Source organism: Ictalurus punctatus, chromosome 13 (genome assembly GCF_001660625.3).
Source record: "Ictalurus punctatus breed USDA103 chromosome 13, Coco_2.0, whole genome shotgun sequence".
NCBI lineage: Eukaryota > Metazoa > Chordata > Actinopteri > Siluriformes > Ictaluridae > Ictalurus > Ictalurus punctatus.
The window spans coordinates 9,732,501-9,756,424 of NC_030428.2; the positions used below are offsets into that span (position 1 = coordinate 9,732,501).

A 23,924-nucleotide genomic window follows, 5' to 3' on the forward strand; every position below is an offset into this window, starting at 1 on the left:
GAATCTGAGGCTATCATGGGCACAGACTCATCCAAACTGGACCGTTGAAGATTAGGAGAACCCCCCCCCCCCAGCGGGTTTCAGCGAGTCTGTGCCTGACAGATGATGTGTTGATATGTCTTTCTTTGCATTTTCTCTTGTGGAATTCCTCCAGTGGAGTTCAGCAGTGTGCTCCGGTGTTGTACTAGTGTACCATTCAGGGTGTATTCCTGCTTCACACTCGGTGTTTCTCAGAAGTGTCTTCAGATCCACCACAACCTCAATCGGGATACTGAAGATGGACCAGTGAATGAATGAAATCGGATCTCGCACAGGTTTCTAGCTGATACACACATGGCATGCCTGCTCCATCACATTCCTCAATGCTCATACTGAGTGGAGAATCAAACGAATCAAAATCTGCTCGTCAACTGTCGAGTCCATCAATCTGGACTCGACAACTCAAGGGGGGAAAAAAAGGATACTAAACGGTACGCTTTCTGTTGCTTATCTTTTGTACCTTTTAATATACGTTTCCTCTGGAAACATGGATCTTTAACAAAGATTTAAGGTAGGGCTTCTCAATTTTGTCGTAGCTAGTGATCCCTTTAACTGTATTGTATCCCCTTATTACAGGTATGACATGGGAATTGTTTAAACGTGCACAATAACATTACGCCTATTTGTTAAGAGCTATAGAGCATTTTATTCCTGAACTTTCCACTGACCGAACACATTACGTCCAAGATGACATTATTTACAGACCTACTTGTTTTTTTTTTTTTAGGTTTTAGCGTGTTGGATTAAAACGACCACGCTAATAACGATTAGAACTCGATCTTAAGTATAGCAACATTGGCAATGTTGAGTTGGAAATTCCTAACATTCTCAACATACATAATCATGAGGTACATAATTCGACCGTAATTACCTTTCATAGTAAAGCGTTAACTGCCCTTTTCCAGATTAAAGATACTGACTAACAAGTACAAAAAGCGTACACTTTGTATCTTTAGCACACTTAGTATAAACTGGGTTACTGATACTGTAGGTGTCAAAGTAGATAGATTATTTATATGAATGTATAGGTTTTAAAAAGGAGTAAGCGGTAGAAGATGGATGGATGGATGGATGGATAGGTGTTACAGGTGAAAAGTCCAATAGTTCAGTTTGACAGTTTGATTTTTTTTTTTTTTTTTTTCTTCATAAAGGCTGAAAAACTGCAGTTTTAACTCATCGGGACCAACCAAATGTCCTCACAAGTTCAAAACTGTCAGATATTCCTAACCTTTTGGGGACATTTGTTTATAAGAACATGCACCTAGATGAAGGAATGGGTCCAATAGCCAAAAGCATATTCTAAACAACACGGTTTTCAATTCATTATCACTTTCATCACCTTTCAGAAATGATCTCTTAAACAAACCTGGCCTGATCCTGCTCTTTTGTCAGGTATTTGTTGTTTTCATTGATAGGTTTAACAAACCTGATATTTCTGTGGGAAATGTATTCAGGAATACACTATCAAAAACATTGCTTCAAATGTGCAGGCAATATTGAGCATTTGTTAAATACTTTTTTAATAAAAAAAATTCTTCTGAAGGGCAGTACTAAACAGTCAAAAATGGATCTTTAAACAAAATAATTTACACCGATCGTCCTGTGCAAAAGTTTACCCCCCCACTCCCCCGGGCTCTTGATGTATCGTGTTGCCTTCTGGATGATCAGTGAATGTTTGCACATTATGTAATAGTCGTGTACGAATCCATCAGTCGTCCTCAGTGTGAGTCCTCACAGAGTCGCTGATGGAAAGGAGACAGACATGTAGAAGATGCTGGAAAAGTAAAGAATGTGCCGGACCTGGAGGATTTTTCTGAAGAACAGTGGGGCGGTTTAACTGAACAATCATCACGAAACATAAACACAGTCGTTGATCATCCAGGTGACGACACACGGGATTAATAATCAAGCGTGTGTAAACTTTTAAACTGGTTCGTTTGTGTAAATTCAGTTATTATCGTGTCTTGTGGACTATATGTACACATCTGTTATGTGAAATAGCTTATTCAGGGCAGGACTAAATACAAAATTATTAGCATTTTACAGATTCCTCAAGGCGTGTACGTAAACTTATGAGCACACCGTGACTTGTATATGAGTTGTTCTGGGAACTGGTTGAATCAGAACTAATTTGGTAATTCGACAGCAATAAATGTGAACGCTTATACGATCACAACACTCGCATTTTTTTTTTGCAGATATTTGTGTAAACCTTTTCCATCCATGTCAACACCGCGAGCTATTTCGTGTCGGTTCATGATACCAAGTCTACTCGAGTTCCAGGCTGCAACGCTACAAAACCTCCTAAAGTTCAAGCGGGTGAATACTTGCGCAACAAACCGTATTTGAGAAGTGTGAGGGCATTTCGGATTCAGCCCATTTCATTACACTCTCTTAGTGCAGTTCCTTAACCTGCTTCACCATCATTGGATTTTCAATCGTCAGCCAAATTTACACAGTTATAACTTGAAACAGGTCATCGATATATAACTGCTTGCTATTCTGACTTTCACGTTCAGAAGAACCGGCGTATGTCCATCTATTAAACGTTGTATTTGCATATTCAAATCCAACTTCAGATCGGAGACCACAATTTATCAGTAACAGTCAATGTCTTTGTGAATAGATTACACGACACATAATCTTGTCGATCCCGTTTTATTAAAGCAGACAAAAACAAATGCATTCTGGGAAAAGTTATGCTCTTGGGAGTTCTCACTGAACTTTCTGTCGGAGATATAATTTATGCAGCTTCACCGGCAGGCTGGTATCTTCTGCATTCAATAAGAAGGGGAGAAATATAACTAGTGCTGTTTCAGCCATAACAAACTGGAGGAAAAACTGACCATGTGGAATCACTAAGAATTATTAATAAAGTTTCAATGCGATTTATTTATTTGCTTAGGGACAGGAACAAGCCCCAGCCCCGCACTCACTTCTTATGTAGAGAATTTCTAGGTTCCATCTTGTGGTTTGTACAACAACATTTTGAATTTCATAAGCATACATACATATATACACATATATATGTAAATACCTTACATATACATATGTAAATAACTTAAGTAATATTTGGTGCAAAGTCTGCGGAAAGACCAAGAGCAACCAAAAGTCAAAATGAAATGCAGCTTTGCTTTGGCGGCTGCATCCGGACCGGTTATTGCTCGCTTTCTTCCGCCATAGTGTGATTTCAAAAGCCTTCGAACTTTAAAAAAAAAAAAAGAAGAAAAAAAAAAAGCTTTCATTTCACCCTGAGGAAATAAAAATGAAATAAAAAATAGAATTCCACAGAACATTTCAGACACAAGGAAGTGTTTTGTACATAATGAAATGCAGTTTTACAGCTGAAGACCATTATTCCCTTACGAGAAAAAAAATGGTTCCGAATAGATGCAAAAGTTATTCAATCATCCTGTCATTTTCAGCCTTAAAAAAAATAAAACCCATTCATGCAAGGTTCCCCCCCCCCCACAAAGCCGTGGATTGACATGGTTCGAGCCGAATTGACTTCAGATGTGTGGGAAGCATGATTTTATAGTAGTGTTAAATAGAATTTCAAATATTTACACTAAAATCTTCACGGCCTAGCCCACTCCGGAGAATTTCTCAAAGATCTCGGCATGAACGTCAGTCTCGCGTGAGGACTTCATCATTCGTCATTACCACATCAGCACTCCAGGAGTAGTGATACAATCATTTCACTTCCACAATATACAAAACATAATCCTTGGCCATTAAAAATACATTAAAAGAAGAAATTACCGCTTAATTGTTTGCATTTTTAAACCGACCACTTTGTTGTTTTTTTTTTAAATCCCATATTTACAGTATCGATTCAGTTTGAAAGGGAACGTGACACAGCGGGAGACGTTTTGGCAGAGGGAGGAGTCTGGGTGAGAGAGCTACGCTGCGAAACTCAAGAGTGGTTCGGCGGGATCCGAGCCTTCGTAGTCGGCGCGGCGGAAAAACGACAGTAGTCTCGAAGTTGGTCTCGATTCTGCGGCGTGCGTTCACACGTGGGATTGGGGAGTGCAGGAGGGAAAAGATAAAAGGGACGATCTAGGAGTGCTGCGACATGCCGTTCACTAAACTCCTCAGCTGCTTCACCACCGTCTCGATCAGCTTCTGCTTGTCGCGGTCGTTTTTGCGGAACTGGGAAAAGATGTTGTTCTTTTTGCTTGTGTCCTTCATCCTGGGAAAACAACAGAAGGAAGACTAGGCTGTATGTGTCGTGTATAAGACGTTCATGATTTGCAGTGGAGATGTGAGCACGTCATTTCGTCTACGGTTACGCAGCGTGTGGAGACGTTTGGAGTGTGGCTTGAGGAAATTAACCTCAAATGAACCTTCTACTGCATGAATTGTTACATTTTACATGTATTAAAAAAAAAAAGAATTTTTATTACTTGAATTAGCTCAAGTAATAAAAATATATTGAAAAGAATGTAGTTGGTAAATTGGTGCCGGAGGGTAACAATGTGCAATGGTGGAAAGTATCATATAGTCAAAAATAACACAACGTTCATGAGATTATAATTCCTGCATTTTCCAGACTATCAATTGCAGGGTTTGTTTTTTTTTTGTCACCTAGTATGCATGTAAAAGTTATATCTTCTAGAAAGGAATTACAGTTGTAAAGTATGTGGATGGATGATGTATTATCTTTTTTATGTCATGTCAGAATTCCCGCCAGGGCCCTGTGTGTGTGTGTGCGGAGTTTGCATGTTCTCCCCGTGCTGCGGGGGTTTCCTACGGGTCCTCCGGTTTCCTCCCCCAGTCCAAACACATGCATCTCCGTGGGGGCTGATTGGTGTGGGTGTGTGAGTGTGTATGTGTGTGTGCCCTGCGATGGACTGACACCCTGTCCAGGGTGTACCCCGCCTTGTGCCCCATGCTCCCTGGGATAGTCTCCAGGTTCCCCGTGACCCTGAAGAAGGATAAGCGGTATACAAGATGGATGGATGGATTGATGTCATGTCACAGTAAAAACCCCCTTTTTCCAGTTACATAGGAATACAGTAGTACTACAATAGTACTATTAAAAAAAAATGGATTTTTAAAAATGTATTTGTTGACATATGGCAACACCATGCAGTACAGTGTTAACAGTTTCTGTAAATTCGATTAGTTTCAGTGTTTAAGGAAAAATACTAAGTTTTTCTACTCTTATCTCCTTGTCATTTTCACCCTATTGTACGTACAGAAGTAATGAATAAACACCACAGAGTGGTTGTGTACGTGATTATTATTTATTTTTTTTCCTAGAACAGCAAGTCCCCATATTTAAGAGGTATTCTATTCTTCTAGCACCACAGCAATCTGCCAGTGTTTATTTAGTTATTTCAAAAGTCTCTTAGCATGTTTTATCCATATATAAGTAATCTAAATGTGGAACGTCTGTGCAACAAGTCGGTTCCTTAAGTTATCACGTCATTCCCTCACCAGCCTGTATTTCTTCTCTTAAGTGCTAGGTCTTTTGTCCTGAAGATTTTCATGTTTAGACAACTTACCCTCACGTACAGGTTTCCCTGTATGCGCCGAAACTGGAGACTTCTTCCAAACACGCTACACTAATCTCTCATTATGGCATCCGCCATATACGTCCTTCCTTGTGTAAGCTGCTACTATAGAAATGTAGCGCATTGTAGTGCATTAATATAAACCTGTGATTCACCTTGTAGCTGGAACTACGCTCAGAACCATGCCGTTATATTCGATTCGTCAAGCCGAGTCGAGAATTGTGAGTACCGTACAGTAAATTTAGGATTTTATATGGAGAGCTGTTTCACCGGTGTATGCAAGTACATTGCAAAAGGGAAATTGTGTGAAACTGTTACTACCTACCCTCGGTTGACTCTGTGACATGTTAGCATTCAAAAAGAAAGAAAATCGCATATTAGGTGCTGATGGGAACAACATCGGTAATGCTTACGTCACATCAACATAGGAAGGGAAGCTTCTTTAAAACATAGCTTAGGACAAACAGGATATGTAATTAAATAAAGGCGAAATAAAGAGGAATACTGACTTTTCCAAAAGTGCAAGTGCAGTGGACGGGTTGACCCGAAGATACTTTGAGGTGGGCTGGCCGTAGTCCGCTAGGTAAGTGGACCAGTCCCACACCATGAACAAGTCCAGCAACTGCAATACAAACAAACAGATCATTACATACAGTGTGCTGATCACAGAAGTAAACAAGTTCATTTACACAAAGACAATAACCCAGTATTGCTGGTGATCTTAATCCCAATGAAAATGTGAAGCGCCGCAGATTGAGAGTGGGGGAGGAGGTGGGGTATTCGAGCTGCCGGCGGGGGTTACTTGTGGAGGAGCCTGGATCTGGCATTCAAAATGCAAAAGGAAGAGCAATCCCTTGGTGACCTCTGGATAACCTGTACAGGGATTAATCCCAGCTCTGCTCTGGCCTGTAGTCACACTGGTACACACCTTCCAACCACTTCACACTTCCAATTGGGAAATCAGACACACCGAGAAGAGCGGTGTCTCACCGCAGCTTAAGTACAATGTATGCTAATGGCTATGAAAAGCAATAGGGGGATGATTGCTGGCTGGCTCGTTCATTACAGAGGGTGGAATTTAGAGCTAATTCCATTTCACACCTGCTATGCGCTCTGTATTGGGGAGGCCTGATTGCCAGAGTGTCATGTAGTGCTGCTTGCAGTTCCTGCTGTGTTGCATTACAGCCACTAAACGAAGGGGGACACCGGGGTGGGACTGTCGGAGAGAGTCTGTAAGTGTACAGAAATGCCAAAGTGTGTAGATTCCAGGACGCGTGTGTTTAAGTCCGACACGAAGTTTGTTATGGTAACGATGCTCACAAAGTCCAAATAACAGAGTAGAGCTGTATCCCGATGTACTATTGGTCTTTCGTCTGAAAGAACTGGGACACTAGGACACCTGTAGCTTAATGCAAAAGTTTACATACCCTTCGCAAAATGAAGACAGCATAAGTTTGATTTTTGATTTTGGCAGAAGGTTATTTATTTCCTTTCATTTTATATGCATTGGGACAACTGAGGAAACCTTGGGGGTGAAAACTTTTTTTTTTTTTCTCTGTAAAATGTCTTCCATTGAGTACAATGGAAGCTCTCAGATTATCTCACCACGACTCTGACTCATCTCCATATTTTATTTGGGCTGATGTTAATTCTCTCTATTGCGGTTCATCTACCCTCCACAATCACTCAAATGAAGAACTCTGCCCAAGCAACACTCAACCTGTCAGAAGCTGTAAGCGCGTCCGACTCGCCTCCAGTCCACCTTTCATGGCCCGATTCACGTTCTTCGTTAGTATTTCTTCTCATCCTTCGCGTTAAAAAGAAAACCACCACCTGCTTGATCGGTATCATCAAATCTGGATCAACAAGTTCCATGTCGGCCATGTTTTGGGTCTGTAGCATCATTTGATAATTTGCAGTGTGCTTCCCTCAGGGCATTTAATTAAAACTAGAACTAAAAGATCCACCAAGATTACAGATGAAGCAATAAACTGCATAAATCATAAGAGCTAGGGCTTTTAATCCGCACGTATGAGGAAAATAATTAGATTCTTCGCACGCAACCTGATAACCAGAGTTCAGACACAGTACACCTGAGATGCTTTCAAGAATAAAGAGTTCCCAAATATCGAATAAACAAAATCTTTGGTGTGAGCATCATCAGCTTTAAACATGTTTTTGTGGTTTAAGAAGTAAATCGGCTCAGTTTGTTCCGAACATCTTGGAGAACGTCCAATTTTTCTGCAGACTTTGGGGATTTTTCTAGAAGAAACGGCAAAACCGTTTGAAAACCACTCAATACGGAATATGCTTCTATTAGAGAAATGCTTCTGTTACGCATTTTTTGGGGGAAATGTTTACAATTTGCTACAATTTTCCCTGACATGCTATTGCGAAAATAAACATCGAAACAAACAACTAAGATTAAATCGAGGCTTTCCCCCGTATAGCACTGTGCGTACTGGGAAGAGGATGCTGTAGCCAGTTCGGACCCGCTTATAAAATATCTTTAACTCCAGTAAAAACAAAACAGAGTCTGTGTTTTTAGGGTGCAACCAACGACGTGTTTGAAGATCTCGTGACTTTTGTTAGCTAAGGGTTTTAACTTCGGCAGCTCGAGTTACAGATAACAAAAAGGTTTAAAAATGGTTTGAAACAGCCCAGAGTAAACAGGAGTGACCCCATTAGGGATCAGATGATTGGCAGTGACATTGTGACCTCTGCATTCGGGGTCAATATGTTCTCGAACAGGCCAATTCCAGTGGATCCATCTTAGGTGCTGCCTGTAGCCCTTGTCACAACTGATACCCAAGTATCTCCCCCACAGCACCGGGGTTCTCATTGGTTCCCTGGATAGCGAGATGCGTCTGTGAGTGGCGTGTATTGACCGGGAGGTTAATCTTAAAGGGAAGGGCAGGGTGAGGCGGTAAAGCCTGACCACTGGCACTCTCCTCATCTCCTTATCTGAGAGCAAGGCGCTTGACCCTGTCCTGAGCGCTCAATCTGACTGCTCCCTCAGCTTGAACCAAAATCAGAGGATACTTGAAGCACAAAAATCCTTCTGACATTTGAGCCAGTCTATGGAATGCCTTTATCACTCATCACTAGCTATCTGGTAGGCTACAAAAATTCAACCTCTTTCCAGATCACGCATTCCACCTTCATGGCCGTTTCGCACCTCTGCCTCTTTAAATTGTTAGCAATTCTTCGTCTGTGAGAAAATGAAGGGCTGACAAAAAAAGGCTAAGGGCACAGACGGGTATGAAACCGTACGTCGTCAGCGGACAATAGAGAACGAAGCTCGGATGAAAGCTGTCTGAAAAAGCTCGTCGCCTTATCTAGCCGGTTTCCCGTTACGACAAGTATGCGACCAAACAATACGGCAGATTTATCATATTAGATTACACTCCAAAGACAAGAAAGACGTGTCTACGAGACTATACGAGGCTTTCATTCAAATATGTATCTTTTGTTTTTGCTATACAAAAGAGGAACGAGATCATAATTAGAATTTCCGCTTTCATTTCCTGATATTTACATCTAGTGTTAAATACCTTGCATCGTTAAGAACAGCACACCTTTTGTTTGAACCCAACCGTTTGTGATCAAGTGATCAAAAATATCGGAACAGGCGTTTCCTGTTGCCCGGGTGTGCCCTGTCAGATTGATTGTTTAAACAATTAACAGCTCTGAATGTCTACTCTTGGTTTGAGGTCTGGGTTTCGCCCGTGAAGCCTGAAATTGTGAAAAAAGTATAAACAAACATGAAGATGAGCGAGCTGTCTATGGGAGAAAACCAAGTCATTCTGAAGCTGAGAAAAGTAGGAAAATCAAATCCGAGCCATTGCACAAGCATCGCGCATGGCCAGTACAACAATTCTGAATGTCCTGAACAACGAAGAACCCTCTGGTGTACTAACGACCAGACATGGAACAGGTCGAAAACAGCAGCAGTTAATGACAAACATTGTGAGAGCTTTGAAGAAAAACCCCTAATCAACAATCTGTCAACTGACCAATTGTGTGTCTACCACCGGTAACGATCACTTCCGAGACATATTACGAGCTCCAGCACATTAAACGTAATACAGATGACTAAATCTGATGATAGCTTAATGACTACTTGATCAGATCAAATCATTGCGTGTCCCATTACTGGCCCGCTGTAGCTTCTTTACCTCGGATCAGTCTGGGACACTGGGCTGCTGAGATCTGGTACTTACCTGTCGAAGGTCAATGAATGCCAGCTGTAGTGTGTCCCCCTGGAATCCCGGCACAGGCTCTGAACTGGCAAATACTGCAAAGATAACAAGAACGCAATGTAATAATTCTCAGTACATGACTAGCAACTGTTTAATGTTATTCGTAGAGAGTCATTGTATTGTAGATTCAGAATGCTCCTCTCTGATGGATATATAGTATTGTTTCTTTCAAAGCTCTTCTTTTTAAACATATCCACTTACCAAACTGTAACCAGGTACATATTCCACACAGGCAGAGCAACTGATATGAACTCGTTGTCAGAGGTTACCGGTATTAAAATGTTCCAGTGTTTTGCCCGGTGCAAATTGAACCACTGGTGAATTCAATGGGATCGTGAAATGATGAACCTTTCCCAGTTCTCCATTCGCAGCCAGCGAGAGGCCTCGGGTATTTCCTGTGCTGCTGAACCCCGGTATGAACTCTGATTCACCCCGTCATACCGGCTTCAGGGCTTTACGGGGCAGCAACAAACCCCACACGCACACGAGCCACATTTCTCCACGTGCGACAGTGACGTAGCATACGGACGGTCGAGCGGCCAGGGCACACAGGGCACAACGCTTCTCTCTTTGTTCTCCATATGTCTATTTAACAGAACGATGATTTCCTTTCCTGCACGAGACACAGGAGATCGTGTTGTGCATTTAAGCGGCACGACAATACGCACGCTTCACATAAACGCCGTGAGGTGTTCGATACATTTTTATATTAGGTGCAAACATTCACTGTTTCTCAAGAAGGCTACACGCTACATTTGGAACAGGATGATCTTCAGAAGCGACCTGTTCAAAAGTTTACATCCCCATGGCCTTACCATGTTATCCTCAGATGCTTGTAATATGCAGAAGATGCTGGAAAAGTAAAGAATGTGCCGGACCTGGAGGATTCTTCTGAAGAACAGCGGGGTGGTTTAACTTCTCGGGACGAACAAGGGACTCGTGAAGAACTCTCACGAAACATAAACACAGTCGCTGATCATCCAGGTGACGACACACGGGATTAATAATCAACTTTATATGACAGGTTATTTACTGTTCTGGTGAAAAAATGATCTGTTTGCACATGCTCATTGAAGTATAAGCTCGGTCTTTATTTGGATCACTGACACCAACGGGCACGTTCCAGAATTTCCAAAATTCACGCCTAAAAGATCACCGTGTTCTACACGCGAATGTTTTTGTAACGACATGCGGATCACGCGGACTCCTGTTGCTAATATAACTCTCAAAAACCAGCCGGGACAAGACACAAGCTCTCAGTGATGCTGTGGCAAGACGTGCCAGAGTTATTTTCTGACGTTTCCTCAAACATTTAAACACTTTCATCAACAGTGGTTAAGGAGAGCTAAGAGACACTGCCTCCGTGCATGCAGCCATCTTGGATTCTGTATTTAATACGCATGGACCGCATTGATCCAGCTGATTTATTCACCAGTTGTTCTAAGGAACGTTTACACAAGAAATATTGGTATTCATGAAAATCCCATAATTTCAAGGTGGAAAAAAAAAAAAAACCTTCGTAACCTACGCGTGTGTAAATTTATGAAGACTTACTAACGTAACGATCGAATGCAGATCAAATCAAGCGCTTCCTAAACTTACAGCCGGTCACCAAAGAGTGGCGCAGGGATGACCCGTCCGGTTCCATCGTCCCAAAGTCATTTGGGTTTTTTTTTTTTTTTTGAATGGGATTTTGGTTCAAAGCCTGAAATAAGGTCTGTGGTGACACACAAGCTCCAAAGATTTTCACGTTTTATTCTACGACATTATGCATCACCGGTGTATCTTAAGTACATCCGACATAAAGTGCACTCATGAGTTTTTCAAGCTTTTATGTGTATTGAAAAAGGCGGTCGCTGACAAGTTGCTAAGTGGGACGACGGAGGACGTCGGAGACGCCGAACAGGAAGAAGCGTTGTAGATAAACCGGTTCAGGCACAAGTCCCCCCAAAAAAACGTGGATCATCCACAGAGTGAATCTGTATCGTTAAACTGTTTTTAAATAAAGTTCGGAGAAGTTGTGGGAAGCTTGGTGGTGATGACGTTGAAGTCGTGTAGCGTACGGTCAGATGTTTACGTCTGGCTTCAAACTTCAGAAAAGCCGTGTTCGTTTGTGAAAACGATCTTGATGGACAGAACGTGTTCGTGTTGTAAACTTTTGTTGATCACAGATTATTTTTTGCAATAATTCAAAAGCCTGTGTGAAATTCCTGTTGTGTTTTTGTCGAGGGAACCGGTGTGATGATAACTTCCGGGTTCCGGTACAAAATGACGTCACCCCTGCACCGCTCTATTGGGTGATCTGTCTGCGTCTCTCCTCCTGTAAACACCGTTATTGCCTTTCCTGCATTCGCCTGAACTGTTTTCATTTGGTTGCATATTGTTATATTTGATGCATATTTTCATTTGGTTGATTTGCATTTTTATTTTTTGGATGCAATTTTATTTATATATTGCGTCCACGAGACGACGCACTTTAAGGGTCAGTCTAATTTGATGCAAAGGTTTGTACATGAGCAGGAACGTAGCACGACATGGAGGTGAAAGCAGCGGTCTGTTTATTTAAACGTGAAAGTGCAGTAAAAATACGTCGTCCCTAAAATCAAAGAATAATCGAGATCTCAATATCGATCGAAAATAATCGTGATGATCATTTTGGCCATAATCGTGCAGCCCTACGACACCTGCGCCCCAGCATGTTCGTGCCATTTTTCAAATCGGCCAATCACGTGACAGCATGGTGCGAAAAAACAAATAACATCCAACGAACGTCAGCTCTGTGGGCGGAAACACCGTGTTGAAGGGAGAGGTCGGAGGATAATGAGCAGAATGATTCAATCTGAAAAACGGCGACTCTTTACAACCGTGGTGAGGAGAAAAGCATCTCAGAACCAACAACATGCCAAACCTTGAGGTGGATGGGCTGCAACCACGTTCTGCAACCCAGAACAGGAATCTGAGGCTACAGTGGGCGCAGTCTCAATCAAACTAGAGAAGTTGAAGATCTTTCCCAGTCTTCAGTATGTTAAGTTGGCACAGTTTGGAACAGTGCTGTACTTTCACTGTCCATGACAATACGTTTTTGAATATTGAATGAAACAGAGTGTCATTTAACCGATTCAGGACTGACGGGATATTCTGGATGTGTTACTTGTGTAAGAAGTTCAGATTTGGAAAATGAATATTATAAGCAGATTATAGAAATTCATTCGTTTTTGTTCTGTTCTTCTCCTCTCAGTACATACGAACGCTGTGTCCTATTTCCCCAGACCATCTTATTACATTTTAGACCAATCCAGCTACTAAAGGGTGTTTTTAAAAATACCTAAATGTACCTTCTTTTCATCTTAGTGATGATCAATTAAAAAGTTCTGACAGTCGAACAACGAAAAGCCCCCAGGGGTTCCTCCAAGTGGGTGCGCGTAGTACGACACTTATATTTCACCCTCATTAATATAGATTTCCAAAAAGTACTGCCTTTTAGAGAAACCAAGCTGATCACAAAAAAAAAAAAAAAAAAAAATACTGAAACCATGCTACTTTACTTCGGTTTCTCTCCATGAGCTGGTTTTTAGATTTATGCCACATGCTTGCCATATTTTCTCCGTCTTTCATGGAGACAGATGGCTCGGTGTTGGCTTTTACTCATCCGGTCATATACTATGTATATACAAAATGAAGTGCACCACAGTGAGGACATCCCATATTTGGACAGCCGAAATGCCATCGTACGCCTGCGTACCAAGAGTCCGTGAATAAAATGTGCGAAAAAGGTCTTAAAACCCAGTTCAGACCTTGACCCGGTTTTTTTTTTTCCCCTGCAAAAGGAAACGAGAGCTTTCAGAGCGTGCTACATGCCTTAGATGTGGATCTGTTTATTTTAGAACGTTTCTGAAAGCGGTAATTACGGTGTCTGGGCGAAATCCACGAACAGGCACAGTGGCGCATGGAATGGCGCGAAAGGCGTCACGGTGAATGACCTACTTTTTAAAAGAAGTCTTTCTGGGTGAGAAAACCAAAACTGCTGGCAAGGGCAACAGTATAACATCTATTAAAGCATTCACCCAACTGAGCGTGTGGTCAAATCCACACACAGCTCCTCTGTATGCTTACCCGAAGTTTCTAGATATCTAGAGATAGTATTCCGGACACAGATTAAATCTAATCCTCAGCCTGGAAAAGTCCTCTGACTGCAATTCGACCTAAGAACTGTTTACAAGAAATTACCCTTATTTATAGTGCATTCAAAAAGAGATTTCATACTGTTTTACTGACCACAAAACTACTAAAACCTTTAGAAACTGTACTTCGACAGCCTTCAGTTCAGGATCTGTTACGATCCGTGCCGTACCCAAGTACCCGTGCTGAGTTTGGGTATCCTTTTTGGTACCTTAGGTACCACATGAGCCAAGAAATGACATCCGGTATGGGTGGGGCTAAAAATATTGCATACGGTCACATCGATCTAATTCAGTCGCACAGATTAACATGGGAAATGAGTCTCTATCAGCACAAAAATCTACATTAGGCTAGTTTCTTCTTCTTTAGAAAAGTGGCTAATTTGAGAGGCAAAATCAGATTTAAACTGTTTAAAGATTCGGTTTCATTTGACCCACACTAATGTTTTATTATCCCTATTAAACACGAGCTCACATTTCTGCCCTATAATACGTCTGCCGTCAAATCCCAACTGGCTCCTGCACGTCGTCTGCACCCTAGATAGGATAAAATATACGCCCTATCGAGTGCTCTCATGCGTAACGCAGAAAGACACCGCCTCAACAGTCAACAAACTCTGTGTTTTGATTAAAGATGGAATTATTGCCACATTTGGCTGCATTTAGGTGTATGGGCAGCCATTAAGCACACACACAGTCAGGATACAGACAGCCCTGGGTACGGATTTGTTCGGTTGAGAAGCACCATCAGATCCTATTCGACAGCAGACAGAACGGTATGACGATGACATTTGCATTCTGTTGTTAAACCTGCACTTTTGACCAATCAGGACGCTGTTGAACCGTCTCGTACACTCAAGCCGACTCTGTATGATGTGCAGCAATAGTCACGGTGTCGCGGTACTCACGTTCACACTGGATGACGTCCAGGTTGAACTGCTGGATGGCTCCCATGCTGACCTGCTTGAGCTCCGTGTCCAGAAGCATCTGCATCATGGACGTGGCGAGGTGCTTGCAGGCTGACATGCAGGCCGTCTGAGCCACTTTCCCCTACACACACACACACACACACACAGAAAGACAGCACAGATGACCTCAAGCAGTGCTGTGTTACCATTCCTCTGTGTACCACATTACATTTAGTATCATGAGCTGACGAGAGTTACATTTGACCTATTTTGTGTGTGTGTGTGTGTGTGTGTGTGTGTAAATAAAATTCTGATTATATGGAGTCAGAAAATTACCCACATTTTCAAACGTGGCTCCTCAAATATATTAACACAATATCATTAAATGCTAGGATACAGCTCGGACCATGAGGACAGGTGTTACAGACGTTCTTGCATTTTGGACAGACACGTTGTTAAATCACATACTGATAACGACTGATCATGCAGGTCGACGCGGCTCATAGTGAGCAGGATTACACATAGGGCAGGATTAACCGACCAAATTCAGTACACACACACACGCACGCACACACACAAACACTCATGCAATAGCTGCTACACAAACACACACATGCTGATAACTTCAATATATATATACATACTTTGTATTGGTAACATTTAACATCATTAAATAAATAAATATAAGCAGGCAGAACAATTTCTACACATCAACACCCTTGTTCATTATTAGGAAGTGAGAAGGAATTCATTACAAGTTGTGTGTGTGTGTGTAATATATATATATATATATATATACATACACACACACATATACAGTGGGGGAAATAAGTATTGAACATGGCAACATTTTTTTTTTCAGTAAATATAATTCCAGTGAGGCTATTCACATGAAAATTTCACCAGACATCAGTATTAACTCAAGAAATCTGGAAATATAAAGAATTCACAACATTAAACTCTATAAATGAAGCTATGTGTAATAAAGAGGAATGACACGGAAAAAAAGTACTGAACACACTAACTGAAATGTATTTAATACTTAGTGGAGAAGCCTTTGTTTGTAATGACAGCTTCAAGACGCTTCCTGTATGAAGAAATTAATGGGCCGCAGTATTCAGGTGTGATTTTGGCCGATTCTTCTAAACATATTGTCTTTAAATCTTGTTCAATTGGATTGAAGTCAGGTGATTGACTGGGCCAATCTAACAGCTTGATTTTTTTCCTCTGAAACCAACTGAGAGTTTCCTTTGCTGTATGCTTTGGATGGTTGTCCTGCTGGAAGCTCCACCCACGTCTCATCTTCATCATCCTGGTGGATGGCAGCAGATTCTTCTCAAGAATCTCCCGGTAAAGGGCTCCATTCATCGTTCCTTCAATTATATGAAGTCTGGATGAAGAACAGCCCCACACCATGATGCTTCCACCTCCAAACGTCACTGTTGGTGTAGTGTTTTCAGGGTGATGTGCAGTGCCATTTCTTCTCCAAACATGGTGTGCAGGATGACAGTCAAAAAGTTCAATTTTGCTCTCGTCTGACCAGACTACACTCTCCCAGTATTTCATAGTCTTGTCCAAATGAGTTGCAGCAAACTTTAAACAAGCTTCGACATGCCTTTTCTTTAGTAATGGAGTCTTGCATGGTGAGCGTGAGCAGTGGAGTGCATTGCCTATTGTTTTCTCTGTGACGATGGCACCGGCTGCCTCCGAGTGTTTCTGGAGCTCTTTCCGAGTGGTCCTTGGCTCTTGGGCTACACTTCTTATTATTCTTCTGACTCCCTGGTCAGAAATCTTGCGAGGAGCTCCTGTGCGTGGCCGGTTGATGACGGAGTGATGTTGCTTCCACGTGCAGATAATGGCCCCAATGGCGCTTACTGGAGGACTCAGAAGTTTAGAAATACGTCTGTATCTGATTCCATCAATATGTTTTGCAACAATAAGGTTGTGAAGGTCTTGGGAGAGCTCTTTGCTTTGATCCATCATGAGATGTTTCTTGTGTGACATCTTGGTAACGAAAAAACTTTTTTATACACCATCGATTTACTAACCCAGCTGATATTAATTTGCAGATAGGGGGTATAATTACTTACGGAATTCAGCTGGTTCCCTGCCTTACCTTGCCTCGGAGAACTGCTTAACGTGTTCAATACTTTTTTCCCGTGTCATTCCACTTTATTACACATAACTTTATTTACGGGCTTTAATGTTTATGAATTCTTTATATTTCTGGATGTCTTGAGTTAATCCTGATGTCTGGTTGAAAATTTCACGTGAATAGCCTTGTTGGAAATATATTTACTGAAAATTTTTTTGACGCGTTCAATACTCATTTCCCCCACTGTGTGTGCAATATAATCGTCATATCATCATGCTTCGTTTTTAGAGACTACCTCGAACTCTTTCAAAAAAAAATGGCCCTAAAAACGAACCATTAAAACCCTCGTTGTCTACATGAACTGCCACTTTTTTAAACGCCTGTGTCTACAATACACACTTCCATTCGGCACAGTTGCTTCTGCTCCAATTCAAGACTTATCATCTTATCGAGCAACTTCATACGATCAAGAGAATGATTCACACGAGAAACTAAAACAGCCAACACACTGGCAGCTTTATTAAGCGGTGTATGAGGCTAGGCCAGAGAGTAGAATAAAAGAGACATAAAAATCCAATCTGTTACAAAAACAAACCACTTCATACTGACAAAAAGTCAAATGGTCAGTCTACATGCCAGTGGGTAGTATCAGCGAATCCATTTAAAATACCTAGCTAGTGTGCAAGACAGCAATTCGCTTCACATGCACAGTAAGGTTAAAAAGGCGAGTCTGCTCTTTTCTTCTTAAATAATACTGAATGTACTCCGAGGAGAACGCCAACGGCCTTGTACTACACTGTATACGTATGAGCTTACGCACAAACGTGATTGGGAAAGGAGAACGAGGCCAGTTATGGATGCCCACTGCACCACTGGGATCCAAAGACATGAATTCTGGGAAAAGTTACAATTATTATGAAAACATACAACTATATCTCACAACTGAATGAGACTACTCTTTATTAAAGTGCACCTATTATGGTTTTTCAGATATTCCCTTTCATGTAGTGCGTTACGGAGCTGTTCGTGAATGTAAAAACGTCTGCAAAGTTTCAAAAATCAAAGCGCACGACAAACCGAGTCATCGACTCCCAAAAGAAGGAATCGATTCTGAACAGCTGAAACGATTCGTTAGTGATTCCAGACTCACTTCCTGTACTAACCTACGTAGGTGTGTAAGAAAAAACCCGCCTCTGGTCTTAATTTTATTCAGACGGAGCTGAAACTCGTTATTGTAGTGGGCGTTTCCTTTTCGACATGTTGACAGCGGTAGACCAATCACAACAGACTGGGACATCTGACCAATCAGAGCAGAGTATGCTCTCTGAAAGGAGGAGTTTAGAATGAATCCTTTAGAACGGATCATTGAACGAACGGTAATGGTAACGCTGCAGTTTAAATTATGAGCACGTTAAAGTGTTTTTTGACCTCGGATGCGTGTCGATCTATTGTAGGAGACCTTTAAAACAAAATTAGGCTCGTTTCAAAACCATAATAGGTGCACTTTAATACAAACACAAGATGTTTTCTGTATCAACATGGACTTGTCTCAGACTTATAGGTATTTGCACTTGGACTTATCTCTGTCTCAGGCATTGGTCTCACTAAATAATACCACGGTCTTGACCAAAAGTTTGAAGTAATAACGTTTGTGTTATTTATTTATTTATTTATTTATTTATTGAGATAACCGAATTATATGCCTACGTCTATTCTCCAGAACTATTCTGCAGGATTCTAGGTAGTTCTCAAGAGAACTTGTCTGGGATATATGAAATTGATGTAACGGCTCGGCCTCGAAAAGGATTTGATGGTTTTTCGGTCTCGATCTTGATCCGTCTTGACTTGACTTCACAATGGCAGTCTGGAATACAACCCTGCTACGTTCACACAAGCAAGCGACAGCCAATCATTCATCTTCCATGTATCTTTTATGTGCGACACTGAGCCACGATTTCACCAACAGCAGCAAGCGACAAAGCGACAGTGCAACAAGCAATGTCAATGACTCGAGATTTTCTCAGTTCTATGCAGATCAGTCATGACGTGTTAAAGCGACAAGCCAAATGACTCCTATGACCAGTCCAATGACATGGGTGGCTCTACATTTCTTCAGTTCCCCAGTCACCACTTCAGTTCCTACCTTATTAGTTCACATTAACTGTTTAACACAAACAAATAAAGAAAACCCTATAACCGTAGTTTCACCTTATCCGGTCATATACGACTTCTCGTTAAATATGTGTAGAGACGGAAGGAAGTTAGAAGGAAGTAAAGGATCATGGTTGCTTTTGATGAGTGTACGCAGCTCTTAAGGGAGACCATAGCTTGCTTTGCAAAGCTAGTACAAAGCCAAGAATGTAACATGTAAATTAAATATAATACATTGTTAAAAAAAAAAAAAAAAAAAAAAAGTAGTGTGTAATGGGTGGTAGTCTGGAGTTTATAAATTAGGGCTACGATCATTTCTCGTTAGAAACCCACACAGGGTAGCATATGACGGACTGCTCTCAGTGAGGCATGATCACATGTCAGGCAGCGCAACAAGTTTTAAATTGTTAATCTACAGCTAAGGCTGGTTTAGATGATGTATTATTCGGATTGATCTTTAGCAAAGCTTTAATCCTGGTCAGGGTCGCAGTGGATCCAAAGCTTGTGCTAGGAGCGTTAGGCATGCAGTACACCCAGAATGGGATGCCGGCCCATTACATGAATAAATGATGAAATAAAGAGTGAGGAGCAGACTCAGGCTTTTGGACCGTTCTGTATAAATCCAAATCGAGTTAAGACTTAAGCTATGTTCAGTGTACATGAATGCACAGGACATTTCAAACCACACATTTCATTCTGCTGTCAATGATCAGGCTGCATTCTGACTTGAGACTTGAAGTGGCAACACAAAAGATGGCGGCTTTTTTTGGAAAACGAAAACCTCCGCGCGTGAATCTCAAGTGAGAATCCGTCCTACGTCGAGCAGTCGGGGGGAAACGGATCAGGTGTTCACAACATTTGACCTGGATCATGTTTGGAACAACAATGTGGAGAAGGAAGCAAAGCAAGCCTAGAGGCGAGTCCATACAGCGGACACGAGCATGCGCTTTTTTTTTTTTTTTTTTTTTACCCCCCACTCTGGGGGTGTAAGGAGGGTGTTTACTTACCGACATCGCAGCATGATCATTGGTGTTATTCTGAGCAGAACCCCCAACAAAATAAAAAGAACAAAGACAGGGAAAGAAAGTATGGCAACAATAAATGGACAGATAAAGAAAAATCTGATAACCAAGCATGCCTGGTAGAAAGAAATACAAGGCTACAGTCACTTGGAGGAGAGAGAGGACATTCCTGGATATAAAACAAAACAAAAAGCAGTGGAGATCAAACAGGAGACAAAGTAAGATTTTTCAGAGCAAGGGCGAACTGGAGAGTAAAGCAGGCAAGCACTATGTCTTTAAAATAAAAACAGAAATGTACCTGTATCTGATGTTTAGGTTCATGGTTGCATCATTTAAATATATATGAAAGTCTTAAAATGTGTGGATGATGTGGTCCTAGGTAACCAGGAATGCTATAAAGTGTTCGGTTTAGTACTAGTAAGCATCAGTGTCCAATATGAGCTGCTACTCTAATCCTCCAAGTTAAACATTTGTTTTCTCTCTTCTCTCTACTCCTTGCGTCTTTGTCGGGGTTTCAAAAAGCTCCTTCTGTCCCCATAAAATGACAGACGCACAGTAAAAGGAACAGACACGCCAACATGATGTTCTACAGGACCATCACACACACACACGCACGTACACACGGCTCGACAAACGTTTAAAACTACAACCGGAAACACACACAGCGTCGTGTATATAAATGAGCACAACACCACGACGAGGCTGTGCGTGCTTAGCGAGGCTCACCGGCAGGTGTGTGAAGACCTGGAAGGTGCTACGCAGGAAGTTGATGAGATCCATGAGGTAGCCACTGGCCCTGCCGTCCGACTCGGCCATGCTCCACTCGTAATCGGCAAGCTGGATGAACTCGTCGATCTTCTGGTTGAGCTTGGTGTAGATCTCGCCTTCTGCTGCATGCCTGGCATCCTAAAGACAAAGGAACGGTGTCATGAATGTTCGTTTTCACTCAAACGACTTGCCTTATAGGTCTTCTTGACCTTTAATCCCATAAAACAATCGGTTTATATGCTAGTAGGCTCAGTATAAAGGTTCTTAATGGTGTCTTCTGAGAAAGGGTGGTCAAGTTTATGGAATTAAAAGCTGCAGGATTAGTTACTATTGTACTATTTTTTAAAAATTATTATTATTATTCTTGTGATTAGGACATTTTCCATCGTTGGCTCGATAATCCCGGGGCAATAGCGTCTACCTTATTCCAGACGTCAACTCCTTGCCAGGTATCTAACCTTAAACGTGGAGAGGCCGTAGAGTCTTGTGGTGTGGATGGTTTCCGGAGAGACGTTGGTAATGTTGGTGATGAAATCTTCCAGGTATTTACACGCTTGCTCTAAGTGGGTGGTATTTATGATGATCTGAACCAACTGCAAAACAGTCACATAACTCGATCACGCCACACTCGTTTACATACACGCTGTCAAACTGCGCTGGCATTTGATGCGCAGGGTAACCGCAGAAACGTGATGCTGACCTCAGTGAGTCCTATATGAGGCTTTCGGATGAGGTTCTGTAAGCAGCCGCTCAGCGTCCTCGTCAGCAACAGGTTGGTGGATTTACGGAGCATGTCGTCGATCTCAGTAGAGCTGAAGGGAAAGACGAACCGGTTAGGACACACAGTGTGTACAGATCTACGTATGTACGTACGTACAAAAGAGAACGGGGTCTTTTCATCTTTCTGTTTATGACTACTACTTTCGTCTACTACAGGCGTATAGTAGGCAAGGACGCGGTTTGGGACGCAGCCGTGCTCTCTTGTTTGCCGTCAAGCGGTTGAGCGCTGCCGTGTGATCGTGTCCTGTCGCAAAATGCGGTGAAAACTCTCACACGACGTTAATAACGTGATTAAGATGTGTACATGTCTGTAACGCACGTCGATTATGCGACTAGAACAGGAATACTCCACACGTCTTAATTCCATTTGTGTTTACTTCGAGTATGACCTTAATCAGATTAAGGTAATTAAAAACTGCTGTTTACATGCTAGTTTCTTAATGAGTATTGTCTTAATGGGGTTAATATCGGATTATTATTGTCCATGTAAACGCACTGATTGTTGGTGGAAAATAACGTACTACTAGAACCCCAAAGGCATGTAGCCTTTAACCTTAACCTAGCTCTCGCTGTCAACCAACTCAGCAGCAGCAACTAGGTGTGAGTATTAACAGGACGTTGCTAGAGTGTTGATTTTGCAGATAGTGTGTGTGTGTGTGTGTGTGTGTGTGTGTGTCAGTGTGTGGAGGTGTTGATTGAGAGGGAGGGGTTTAGGTAAGCAAACAGTCAATAGTGAGGTCCAGAGGCCACTCATTACCACACCCTTAACATGACAAAGAAACAATTAGAGAGGAGTGTGAACTGTGCGGTAATTTGCATTGACTGCCCACAAGGCAATTATCGACCCTAACTCCACCACACACACACACTCCACCTTCTTCTCCTTCCAGGCAGTTACAGGCCTCGGTGATGGTACCAATTCGATTCAGTTTTATTCGTATAGCGCGTTTAACAGTGGACGTTGTCTCAAAGCAGCTTTACAGAAACGTATAAACACAGGATACAGATTTTAAACGTGTGAATGTATCCCTGATGAGCGAGCCGGTGGTGACGGTGGTGAGGGAAAAACTCCCTAAGATGATATGAGGAAGAAACCTTGAGAGGAACCGGACTCAGAAGGGAACCCATCCTCATCTGGGTAACGACGGATAGCGTGAACGTAAAGGGAAGTTCATTATGGTTTTATATGAAGGCTGTTTGTTGAACTAATTCACTAAAGGAGACTTGAGTGCAAAGTTGTTCGTGGTAAGTGCAGTCCTAAGGCCAACCGTAGTCCCATCAACCACAGTGAGGATGTCCATGTGGAATTGAGGTCCAAAACCATTTCCATGGTACTTCAAGCGGTACCGTCCTCAGCAATCTCCAGGCCAATAGGGATAACAGAACATGACCACGAAGTTTTGCTCAAACATAAACATCATCCGAGAAGAGCGGTACTCTTGGGGGGTGAAAATGCTTCGCCTCCACGTTACACATGATGGAAATGCCATCTGTAAGACTGCAGCTACTCAGTCCCTCTCTCTGTTTGGGCCAGCACAACACCGACCATGCGAAACACCTCGCTAAATACCGCAGAGCTTAAACAGAACAAACATTGGCAGACTGGCTGTAGGCGGGTCAGAATGGAGCTTCCCACTGAGAGTTTGATCGAGGATCAGTTAAATCACTCTCTCCAGCCATATTTTTCCGATAAGAGCTCCACATGCCAGCGCTAACAAGAGATGACTGACAAAAGACCTAAGCTGCTGCTCAAATCCTGCTCGGAAATCCACCAAATGTTCAGTGATAAAACCTGCTTGCTAATCTATCACCTCTTGGTCAATTTGTTTGGCCAATGGAAGCAATAATGGAGCCGTAAATAAGCTTTACTTAGAACAAATATCTTTGGCTTAACTTTAAAAGTACCTCAAGTCCCTAAACTATTATGGCTCTTTAGCTAAGATAGCATGTGTCCAAAACCTTATGCATTATTCCCGATAATATAATTATTTATTTTTTTATAAAGACACAGTTTCAGTGTCTGTCCATTTGCAGTAGTGTTAAAAACAAACAAACAAACAAACAAACAGCACACCGATAGGCAGTGTAGAAATGATATACCACAGGGGCCACGGAATACCCATAATTCCCTGTATTGTTAGGTTTGATTCACTTTTCCCATAAGAGCACATATACAAAGTGTTTTACTCCTCTTACACCACA

The 23,924-nt window shown here is 41.9% G+C and overlaps 1 protein-coding gene across 5 annotated transcripts in view; it reads right to left on the bottom strand.

The window, feature by feature from the left end:
* Nucleotides 1-2,681: 2,681 nt before the first annotated feature.
* exoc6 (exocyst complex component 6) overlaps nt 2,682-23,924 on the bottom strand; it is a 52,271-nt gene continuing 31,028 nt past the window's right edge. For 2 of the 5 annotated variants that reach the window (XM_017483547.3, XM_053684854.1), the window contains exons 16-23: nt 21,643-21,754; nt 21,401-21,535; nt 20,901-21,080; nt 20,160-20,189; nt 14,907-15,048; nt 9,782-9,855; nt 6,068-6,180; nt 2,682-4,231 (exon numbers count right to left, since the gene is read on the bottom strand). In XM_017483547.3, coding sequence (XP_017339036.1) covers nt 4,099-4,231; nt 6,068-6,180; nt 9,782-9,855; nt 14,907-15,048; nt 20,160-20,189; nt 20,901-21,080; nt 21,401-21,535; nt 21,643-21,754 — 919 coding nt within the window. In that variant the 3' untranslated portion in view covers nt 2,682-4,098. Of the gene's footprint in view, nt 4,232-5,029; nt 5,896-6,067; nt 6,181-9,781; nt 9,856-14,906; nt 15,049-20,159; nt 20,190-20,900; nt 21,081-21,400; nt 21,536-21,642; nt 21,755-23,924 lie in introns of those variants that run through there. The other 3 variants (XM_017483550.3, XM_017483551.3, XM_053684855.1) reach the window with 2 other exon arrangements.